At 45.3% G+C, this 12166-nt stretch overlaps 1 protein-coding gene across 1 annotated transcript; it reads right to left on the bottom strand.

Moving 5' to 3' along the window:
- Window positions 1–292: 292 nt before the first annotated feature.
- On the bottom strand, window positions 293–11763 carry yod1 (YOD1 deubiquitinase). Its single transcript, XM_056606174.1, is given in 4 exon segments — window positions 293–3102; window positions 3104–3486; window positions 3692–3904; window positions 11675–11763. Coding segments are annotated over 3 exon segments (1044 nt in total). The 5' UTR covers window positions 3900–3904; window positions 11675–11763; the 3' UTR covers window positions 293–2649.
- Window positions 11764–12166: the final 403 nt, after the last annotated feature.

The raw sequence follows: 12166 nt of genomic DNA, 5'->3' as shown, positions 1-12166 counted from the left end.
GTAAGCTAGCGATGCTTACTCAAAATCTTTCCGGAAGTAGAAGACATTCGGATACTACTCGCTTACCTAAACTCGCTTACTAAGTTCTCGCTTACTCAATTTGACGTCATAGTTAGTACGAGTAGTAAGCAAGTACGCGGTTTCGAACACACCCATAGACTTCGTCGCGACCAATGCGACCTACGTCGCGACGCACGTCGTTGGCCACTCAGAGAGCTCGGCCCCACTGCACACCTGTCGATGCATGCTACCGCGCAATGCCTGCGAGTCGCAACTGTAAACGCAACAGGCCTTCAATCCTATTAAAGGTGTAGTGTGTATAATTTAATAGACTGGCATCTAGCGCTGAGGTTGCAGATTGCAACCGACTGGATAGCCTACAAGTAACGGACCTGTTGTATTGACCGTGATTGTTATATTCAACCTTTTCCCAAATCAACAAAATAAGGGTTAGGACTGTGAGCTGAACATACTCTGTGATTATCAATTTGTAGAGACCAACAACAAATTCTGTCTTATGGGCTTTTATTGTTTTATTCAGACCAAGGGGGGGGGAAGGGTCAACAACTCCTTGGAAACGTAAGGGGAAAATGTATAATGTCAAAACTTACATCATCCCATACCTCCATGGATTTTAAACCATCCCAATAAAATGAAACAGGCAATTTGAAGAGCTATAAATTCATAACACGAGACATCTTCTGGTGAATTAATGCATACATCTTTATCAAAGTATGATTAAATGGCCACAAAATAAATCATTTAAATCAACCAAATAAATCAACATCTTAAAACCAAATCCCATGCCGACAATCTGACCCTAGTGCCAGGGGACAATCTGACACTAGTGCCAGTAGTGGGGACAATCTGACACTAGGGGCCAGTAGTGGGGACAATCTGACACTAAGGGGCCAGTAGTGGGGACAATCTGACACTAGGGGCCAGTAGTGGGGACAATCTGACACTAGGGGCCAGTAGTGGGGACAATCTGACACTAGGGGCCAGTAGTGGGGACAATCTGACACTAGTGCCAGTAGTGGGGACAATCTGACACTAGGGGCCAGTAGTGGGGACAATCTGACACTAGGGGGCAGTAGTGGGAGTAGTGGGGATAAGCTGAACACATTGCTACTCGTCTATGTAATGATGGTCAAATGGATCTGAAAGGGTTAAAACAAAGGTGATGGGTGCCTTCCTACACCGATCCCACTGAAATCATCAATGGATCGATCAATAAGAAGGCATAGTAAGGCCTTGTCCTTGGAACTGAACAGCAGCCTGACATCAACTACCTCAAACGATTGATCTGCTCTTGGCTCCCTTTGATCAATAGGTCCAACATTGAGATGAGATCAGACTTGTTGCTCCATCTACAGTACCTGCAACTGTTTTACCAACACACACACACACACACACAAAAGAAAGAGAGAGAGAGAGAGAGAGAGAGAGAGAGAGAGAGAGAGAGAGAGAGAGAGAGAGAGAGAGAGAGAGAGAGAGAGAGAGAGAGAGAGAGAGAGAGAGAATCATTTATGGAAAAAAAAAGTATATTGTTATACAAACAGTTCATGTGTGCTCATGAACAAAGCATTTTGTGCGTAGGAACAGTTGGCATCGTCTAAGACTGAGTGAATATTATATTTATAAAATATCAGCATTCCTACACTCTGTTCCTCTGACCATTATTTGGTAGTCGGTAAAAATGTGTGCATCAGAACAGGGGCTTAAGAAACAAAATCATCACAATAAAATAAGAAAACACCAGTTGTTCCTTACACATCAGTTAAAAGTCCCACGTTGGACTCAAAACTAAAAAAGCTAAATCTTGCTCCTCACACAAATATTAGCACACATGTAAACATTGGCATTTTAAAAAATTTCATTCACCTTGAAAATATACCTGAACATAAACCATGTCGTCATCTCAGAGTAGTAACTTGACTAGCTTAACGTAACACTTTAAAAACACTTGAGAACTGAGAAGTTTAATCCCCACCTAAACACGATCCTCTCTTTGTAGCTTGAATTCTGTTCCTCTTCTAAATGTAGATAAACTATCACAAAAGTAGTGTGGGTAGGCACCCTGACATCCGATACAGACTAAATAAATATGTGCTAGCTAGTGAGCTACATGAGTAGCATTCTTTCTGGTGCGTTCAGCCTCTCAGGTCACCAGTAGACAGACAGCAGAGCACCATGAAGTCCGTGAGCCTGATCCGGCATACCGGGGCCGGACGAGGACTGCATGTTAACCAATGACAGCCCGCTCCAGCTCAGGACTCATATCCACGCGTCACTGACTCCTGCGGTTGTGGACTCACTTTGGCCTATCCCTAATTCACACCCGGCTCAATGCTTGACATGCTGGGTTCTTGAGACAGCAGAACCCAATGAAAGCTTTGCTGGGATGTTCCACCGCAGCAGGCTTTGAGAACCAACCGTAGCTTGAATACTGACCGTGTTGACAGAACCCACAGTGTCTACTGGTTCCTCGTGGACTCCGCTGAACTATGTGAGGTAGAGGATGGCCCGAGCAGACCGATAGACAAATAGCCAGTACCACGGCTTTGCCAGATTGGGGAGCGGGTGTGTGATTTTGACGTTGTTAAGGAGGGGGGTGAGGGCAGGGGGGAATGGGGGAGCGAGTAGCTCTCACACCTCCCCAAAGTTGGTGTGGCCGGTCTCCTTGGCATGGTCCCGGGCCTCCTTCTGTCCCACCAGGCCCGTCTGGCACACCAAACAGCGCAGTGCAAAGCCGTTTACGTCCGTGAACTGCCGCCGGCGCCGCGCCTCGTCCGCCAGCTCCAGCGCCTGCGCCAGGATGACGTCGTCCGTTGCGGCGAACACCGTCTGCGGAGGGGCGTCCGAGCCGGGCGTCTCCTTCTGCAGCGGGTCGTAGTGGATGCCGTCGTAGATCAGCAGCACGCGCTTGCGGTAGCCGGCGTCCTCGCCGAAGCGGTCCACGCGCAGCGTCTGCGTGTCCACCACGCAGATCTCACACTGGTAGAAGCGGGACAGGATCGACACCTCGATGGCCCCGCCCCAGGTGTCGTCTCGCCCGATCCAGGCGCAGTACTCTTCGTTGGTCTTGCCCAGCACGGCCTCCTGAGTACGCCGCCGGGTCGCCCGCCACCGTGCGGCCGATCAGACGGCGCAGCTCGGCGGAGCAGGACGGGTCATAGACGCCGCCCTCCACCGCGTACGACACGCTGGTGAACAGGCACGAGTTGTCGGCCGGGACCACGCGGCGGGCCAGCACCGGGCGGGGCTCGGGGCTGGGCTCCAGCCGCGGCACCTTGGGGGCCGGGGAGCTGGCCTTGGGGGGCGGGGAGCTGGCCTTGGGGGCCGGAGAGCCGGCCTTGGGGGGCGGGGAGCTGGTCTTGGGGGCCGGAGAGCTGGCCTGGGGGGACGGGGAGCTGGCCTGGGGGGGCAGGGAGCTGGCCTGAGTCTTCATCTTGTTCTTCTCCTCCTCTACGATCAGTGTGTCTCCTGCGGGGGGGATATACTTTTAAAATGACATTCAACAAAGATATGAGATTCAGAGACAATATGTTATCAGTATAAGAACCGACCCGACTGTGTTCATACTGGGTTAAGGTTAGGGTTAGCCCTCAGCCTAACCCTAACCCTATGTTATCAGTAAAACAACCGACCCACTGTGTTCCTGAGCCTAGCCACAGTGCGTTCAGGTCACCTGATTTGATGGGGTAGTCCTTGAGGTGCGCGTGGCCGTTCCGCAGGTCCAAGCTGGAGGGGGGGTACCCCACCAGGATCTTCTGCACGTCACAGGGGATGCCCGTCAGCTCCTCCACCTTGCTCTTCAGCTCCTGCACGCACGAGTGCTGGCTCAGCCCCTGCATGAGGTGGCTCCCGTTTTTAGTCTTGCACCGAAGACGCAACATCCTGCCTGGGATCAGTAGCCAGAGTTAAGGCCTGGTTAGGGTCAGGGTTAGGGTTAGCTAACCCTGACCGTAACCCTGGGATCAGTAGCCAGAGTTAAGGCCTGGTTAGGGTCAGGGTTAGGGTTAGCTAACCCTGACCGTAACCCTGGGATCAGTAGCCAGAGTTAAAGCCTGGTTAGGGTCAGGGTTAGCTAACCCTGACCCTAACCCTGGGATCAGTAGCCAGAGTTAAAGCCTGGTTAGGGTCAGGGTTAGGGTTAGCTAACCCTGACCCTAACCCTGGGATCAGTAGCCAGAGTTAAGGCCTGGTTAGGGTCAGGTAGCTAACCCTGACCCTAACCCTGGGATCAGTAGCCAGAGTTAAAGCCTGGTTAGGGCTCCACGATCACACATTTACATTTGGTCTACTACTAGAAGTTAGTGGAGTTACTGGTATAGATTCTAGAAACTTGAAAGCTGAATATGACACAAACAATGTGCAACAAAAACAGAAGATAGGCCGTTAGTGGGTCGTTGTTGATGTCCATTCTGATCAACACACACACACACACACACACACACACACACACACACACACACACACACACACACACACACACACACACACACACACACACACACACACACACACACACACACACACACACACACACACACACACACGTTTTTTTTAAAATTATTATTTAAAAAGAAATATCGCTATCGAATCGACTATCGGCCCATCCCTAGCGCGTGCCGTGCAGTGTTCAGGCACGCCAGAATTCAAAAAGTTAAGAGATGGTTAAAGCAAAGCGCAGCGAAGAATTGAAATACTTTAAAGAATTAGGAGATCATAAGGTGGATTGTAAGTACTACGCGGCAACATATGCTCCTGAAACAACGGTGGGTTCGGGAAAGCAGACCCGCAGCAACCAACTGTGTCGGCTATTTTCACCGCCGCAAGACCAGGGCTGTACAGTGCGACAGTTTTGATCGCATTTGCTATTAAAATATATAACGTGCAAAGATAAATACAAGTCCACTCGCACCGGTGCGAAAGGGTGAGAAGGACCCGTGCCGAAAAAAAATACGTCTTTCTGTACGGCTTTCAATGGCACCACTAAGCGCGAGTGTGTGGGAGCATGATGGGAGCGATGCATGCAGGGAAATGTATTTTGAATTATAGGCTCGCCAGTTCCGCTCAACTACTAAAAAACTACATTTCCCGAACATTCGCACGTTGAGGAGGGGCTTTGTAACGGTCGCGGGAAATTCACTTTTTAAGCAAAACAGAAAAATAAAAAGGTATTTCTCTGTATTCGGAAGTTCTTCTTCATCAAATAAAGATGGAAACTTTGAAAAAAATCCACGTATGGAAGAGATTGACTCGGCGACCACAAGCACGGAACCGGCACCTTCCGACGAAGCCGACTCCACCCATGACTCCGTCTCGGCCAACGGGGAAAGGACATCAGAGGTTAATAAATAAGTGTTTGTTAAATTTGTAATAATTACTTAATTTTGTTGAATGTGTTCACCACTTCTGGCTGCTGATGTTTTAAAAGAGGCTCTCATAGTCACTTTACTATTTAATATGTTCATTGTCACTTTACTGTTGTTGAATTTGTTCATATTGTGTTACTTTTGTATATACACGTCCTAATCTGTTCAGTTGTATCAGAATATTTTTACTTTATTTTTGACTATAGTATGTGTGCTACCAAAATTATTTTTGTGCTACTGAATTTTTTTGCTTGCTAGCACCAGTGCTACCATTTTAAAAAGTAAGCGTACAGCCCTGAAGACGCAGCTGTAATCCCGGCCGTGTAGAGAAGATCACAATGCTTAGTATTTCCATAGTCCATTTGCTACCGTTTTATTTGCAGCTTTAAATTATTTGCAATGGATAGGCTACTTTTTTTTTTTCTTTTTTTTTTTAAACCGTTACAGGCCTTGGTTCGACGTGATTTAAATTGTGAGACGCATATTTATTTTTGAAAGGAAAATGTGTTTTGAACGTTTGCAAAAATAAATAATGAATACTCTGATAACTCTGACTGTTTTGATGGAGAATAAGCATTACATGTTTGGTTGGTAATATTGCCGTTCATCATTAGGCCTATTCCTGCTGCAGATGCGTTGCATTCTAAAAATAGATTTGATTAAACGAGTACTCGATTGATCCTCGAGGAATTCCTTCGATCACTCGAGTTTGGAATTTACTACTCGTGCCCATCCCTAATAACAGCCAATCAGCGTTCACTCCCTGAGAACGTAAAATAACAGCCAATCAGCGTTCACTCCCTGAGAACGTAACATAACATCCTGAGCTAAGCTGACCCATTTTTTGGGTCATTGCTTTTTTAGCACTCGTGTGATCTACCGGTCACAGGGTAACGTCAAACTCCATACTGTAGCCGGTGTACTCTACCTCTATCTCCTCTGTACTGATCTGTAATAGGTCTGTAGCGTCAGGGGGTCCCACCCCCTAGGCGGCTTTGAAAATGATGGTGTGTTCCTGAATCCTCGGACGCCTGCATTCTGAGTCGGAAGTTGGAAATCTCCCAGCTTTCTTGCTGCATTTCTCTCGCCTCCTTTTTGTCTTCAACTCTTGGAATTCTGAGAGTAGGCCGAGAGCAGTGATGTCAACAAAAATGGCTGCACCCGTGAAAAGATTTATTTTCGTTATATTTGTACCATGTTGGTCATTTTAATGCAGGGCTCTAAAGTGCGACCAATTTGGTCGCATATGCGACCTAATTTCTCAATTGTGCGACTAAAAAGAATCTGAGGTCGCAACGGTGCAACCAGCCGTTCAAAAAGAAAAAAACTCTGCGACTCTGAAAGGCCCATATCATGGTCCAAACCAATCAGAGATAATGAAGAGCGGGACCCCCCTCTGATTGGCCGTGGTCCAGATATTCCTGTTTATTCTACTTCATTTAAGAATGCTCGTCAGAATTTTGCGATTTTCACTGGATACAATATTGCATCTGTCAGTTGTCAAATTTGCTGAACAAAATATTAAACTTCAATAATTGTTCAGTCAACTTATATCGTGCATTTATTTAAGCTCTCAACAGCATACAGCTTCGCCACATCGGCGGGAAAACACGGCACACGCAAAGTAGGCTACATCCATGGAATCAGCCGTTCAAAACCAGTCTGCATGAATCGTATGACAACTGGATGGCAGGGGATGCGGACAAGGTATACACCGCAGGGGAGAACATGAGAGCCCCAGCTCGCCGCATAGTAGCCTGGGTGCTTTAAGCATGGAATAAGCTGGATACGGAGTGGGTGAAAAACTATGTGTGTGTGTGTGTTTGTGTGTCACTCTGTTCGAGCCTGCATGAGAGTTCAATGTTGTCATTAGCTGTTACGTCTTTCTGACCAATCGCAGTTCAAGGCCGACCTGGGCTGTTCCACTTCGGGAGGGGGCGCTCAGTTACTCCCCTCTAGACAAAACAGAATTGGTTGCGACGTTGACCCGGCGCCGCCCGAAACGTTAACGGGCCACCGGGAATTCTCCCAACTCTCCCGATTACCACTCTGCGTGTTCGTGCGTGCGTGCGTGCGTGCGTGCCTGTGTGTCTGTGCAGTCGTTATTCAATTGCCTGGTAAACATATAGGCCTACGGTAATATTCATACTGGTTTAAATAATGCATTTGATAGTAGGCTATTTCCCATCGTTGCTGAGCAAGAGTTTTGTTCGAAAGTTCAGTGATAGAAAACAAATAATAGCCCGGGCTATTGCCAAAGATCAAGAAGGCCAAACTACATGAGTTGGCCATCAGAGGGGCATGTGACTGCAATTGAGGATAGTCCATAAGACCTGGAGCCATGAGATGTTCAGTTTGAAGTTTCAGTTTAAAACACTTGCACTTCTAATTTAGATTTTCTTTTTATTTCATTTATCTTCAGATGTTTTAAGTTTAAATTGCAGCTCAGTGAAGCACTTACAGCACCAAAATGTTTCAGTGAAATTACCTTTCTTGTGCAAATATTCAAATAAAGAACATTAGGTTGACCAGATTCTTAGTTCATCATTTACAAGTCAATATTGCCTACATGGACAGCTATTTAAAAAACGTGAACCTGTAAAACTGCAGTGTTGAATGCGATATGGTCGACAATTTGGGTGCACCTAACTTTTGTGCTGGTGCACCCAAGAAAAAAAGGGTTACCAGTGCAACCGGTGAAAAATGTTAGTTTAGAGCCCTGTAATGTCAATTTTAAATGCTCTTACACACTTGATTACATTGCTACTTTATTCCGGTCACCAATGTATGCATTAGGGATGGGCATGATTAATCGACAATTAAGATTAATTACTAAGAATTTCGTCGATTACGTACATTTTTCATCGATTATACTAATGCAGTGTGCAATTAAACATTTTACCACACGAGGGCAATATTTAAATTTGCGGCTCCTCCCCCGCAATAAACATCCCGCTTTGAACGGTGAACTCTTTACGCCTAGCAGCTATAAAAAGCTATAAAAACTATAAAAACTAAAAAATGACTATTAATGCAGGCAATGTGGAAAATGCGCCGACTTTGGCTCAGCCTGGCTCCGCCCTCTTCCACTACTTAGCTAAGATGGCTGCCGTTGAGTATGAAAAGTGTACATCGCCACACACTTCGCGATTTGACCGTTTTCAGTACACTTATTTTCGCCCGATCTCAATCGGGACGCCCTACGTACTCAAATTTAGACTAGTAAGTACGGATAGTATGGATATTGGAACACGGCGATGTAATCATGAAGCGGACGAGGCCACGGCGAAGTCTGGTGTGGGACCATTATGATTTAAAAAATGACTTCTTGGGGAGCACTATAGCCCTACCACTCAAGGCGAGGTTAGCATCGAAGCAGAAATAAAGAACTTTCTGAGCCCCTGGATTGTGGAAAGTTGTTCCCCCGCCTTGCCAAGTAAGCACAGAGGTATTTGTGCATCACAGCAACGTCGATCCCCTCAGAGCGGGTGTTTTCGGCGGCTGGACTGACGGTCACCAGGCTGCGGTCGCGTCTGACCCCAGAGCATGTCAACATGCTCAACTTTCTGAACAAAAATCCGTAGACTGGTTGGTTAAGTTATAACATGATTGTTTTTTAGATATTATTATTCAGTGATGTTGCTAGGTACGCGTCCTGCGTCCCTGACGCATTAAAATCTGAAAGGACGCACTAAACTCACTATCCATCCATCTCATTTTCCCCATGAAAAACGATACATTGTGAACATTAAACAACTCGTGTTTAATCACAGTAACTGGCCAAAGAAACCTTCTTGTGAGCAGACCGAACAAGCGCTGTTTCAACCCTCTGCGCATCTACTCGGCGCAGACATGATCCCCTGTACATAGTATCGCGACATGCTAATTTAGCCGCTACCAAAACAACTAGCTCGTCACCGCTGATTTCATTTCAACAATTAAAAATACGAACTTCATAGTAAATAAACCCAAGTTTCCACTGCTCGATGCTGTGCTCATTCGTGTCGATTATGTTGTAACGTTTAGGGGACGTGCTGTAATGAAATAAATGAAACATAATCCGGTGGTGGTGATGAAAACTACATTGAACGGCAGCCGCCATATTGTTATGCCCAAACGGCGCCTGCGCATACATCGCGCTTCCAACGAGATCCCGTTTTTCTCGAGAAACAGGCAGAGAAGAGAGAATGCAAAAATACCACCAAAGAAAAAGATTAAACCTATTGCAGGTCAGCAAACTATTGCAGCTGCATTTTCTGTCCCCACTACCTCTGCACTCCTCCCTGACTCTGATCAGCCTAGAGAGAAGAAGTGCCAGAAGAAGTGCCTCAACCTTCTACATGTTCCTCCCAAAAAAAGCGAACTTTTCTGAAGCAGTGGCTCACCACATACAAATGGCTGCGCTTTTCAGATGACAATTTCATGTATTGAGTTTAACACTATTAATTTAAGAAATATAATAATAATAAAAAAGAAACACATTTTTTAAACTGGAGAGTAGGGACCCATTGAATTTCTCAGGGACCCACCCAACTCGCCACCTGTGGGTCCCGGGGACTCACTACATTGAAAACCTATCATCATCACTGTTATTGTTATTATTTTGGGAAGAAACTAGGCTTCGAGCTGCATGCTCCGTTGCTTAGAGCAGAGTAGCGCATAACTATTGAAGGGATCTGGTTTAACTGAGTTGTTCATCTAATAATAAAGATCCTAATAAGGAAAACACGCTGCATTTGTATTTATCTCATTTTGAATATTATTATTTTTTAATTTTAATGTAAAATATTAACGATAAATCAACTAATTGATCGTTAATTCTCCAGACGATCGACTAAGACAACTTAATCGAATGCCCATCCCTAGTATGCATTGCACTGTCTTGCTGTGAATGCAATACAATGTAAGGTTGTGTTGTTCGTTCTTGGGCTGGTTTGCTAAAGAGGCTAACTTAGTTAACAATAAACAACGACTAGCCAATTTCATAACACAATCACAAAGACGAACGGGAACGCTATAAATGCTCTGAGACCGGAAATTACGTCAAAAGTGCAACTCGGAAGGCTGGCGTCCTAGGATTCAGGAACACACCATTAGAGGTAGATTTTCCCCCGTCACAGGTGAAAATTATTGAATGATGAAGACCATTCAAAAATATGAATGGGTTTCTAACGATACAAAGCGTAATGCAAATTGGTGAAGTGTCCCTTTAAGGAGTATACTATATTATTATTTACTTTGCCCATTAAGGACCAATAAAACACCAAATAAGATTTGAAAAGCTTTGGAAGTTTATTTACATAGTTAGTCGTCAACTCGGAGAAGTATACTTTGGCCCCGCCTGGACAGACGGACGGCCGGCTGCCGGACGGAGAAACAAACGGAGTGCTGATAAAGCACATAGAGGAGGCGGCGAAGAGGCGCACCGGTGTTGTGCCTAAAATGGCATTCCTTTCAGAAATCGCCCCCCTTCATTGAGATCATTGAGCTCTGAGTTATTCTTTTGATGGAAAGAGGGTTTATAGTTTATAGAAGTGTTTACATCATATCATCACAAGATTAGAAACTTGTCCCTGAAAGCGATGTTACATGTTAGGCGACCCACTTGAACTACGAGGGCACAAAAATACGTAATAGTTTACAATTCATACATGCAAATGATGATGTGACACTAGAAAGCACAGACATGTCTCCCTATAACTATAAATATATAATAAATATATGATCTGAAAACTGCTATAAACTAAAAAATATATTTTTGTCAGAAGAAGACCTCTCACATCGCTTTCTGTGAAAATTTGCTCATCTTGTGATGATATGATCTGAATACTGCTATAAACTAACCCCCCCCCCCATTTTTTTTTATCTCAATGAACTCCAACGAACTCAATGAGGGGGTGCGATTTCTGACGGGGATGCCATTTTCGGCACAACACCGGTGGCTCTTTGTCCTGCCGTGGAGTCACTAGCCACTAGCCTGCTCACAAGCCCCAGAAACACAGGGTATTATCCACATCTTTGAACCCCAACATATTCACGTATTCATAAAGTGATCGTAAAGACCAGTACTGGATTCATGAAGACATACTGCTGAAGAGTCGGTGTGCAGACAGCCTAACCCTAACCCTAACTAACAGCTAGCGTTAGCCTACTAATCCTCCGAGGGCTAAACTTCCCCACAACCTGAAATAGGACCGCCTCGGCCTGACGGGAGACGCGGGGAAGTATAGTGGGTCCAAAGTTATTTTCTTTAACTTTTCTACGGGATAACGAGCGGACTAGGGTCGGCTTACCTGTCGTTAGCTGCAGCCCTCAAACAATACTCGTCCAGTGACAGCCTTGCGAAACGTCACGGCAACGTCACACATCGTGTCGACGTCTGGCCGTGACGTCAGGGCGCCAGAGCGTCCACTGGCGTCAAAGAAGAGAGGAAGAAGCGTGTGTAAAATACGCCTTGATTGTGTCGAGACGTTACCGTTGCATTTGCATTTTGCAATCCAGCTTTCCTGGTGGAAGTTATGGGGCCTTATATGTGTTAATTAAGGTTTAAATATAAAATAATAGTTTAAATGATTCCTTCTGTTATCTCATGTGATAACACTTACAGGTTAAGTTTTATGCCAATCAATAAACTGACAATCATAAGTCAGTAAACAATAAGTATGATCAATATAACATCAGCTATTATTATTAATTTGTATCATTGCTTTTATATCACATAGGATACAAATTGTATTTTATTCATAATTGATTGGTAACTCAAGGAAAAAAGATAAGAGTGAGAT

This window comes from Gadus chalcogrammus, chromosome 13, assembly GCF_026213295.1.
Source record: "Gadus chalcogrammus isolate NIFS_2021 chromosome 13, NIFS_Gcha_1.0, whole genome shotgun sequence".
NCBI lineage: Eukaryota > Metazoa > Chordata > Actinopteri > Gadiformes > Gadidae > Gadus > Gadus chalcogrammus.
Note: the sequence above shows the minus strand (reverse complement) of the source record. Positions and strands in the feature narration are given on the sequence as shown.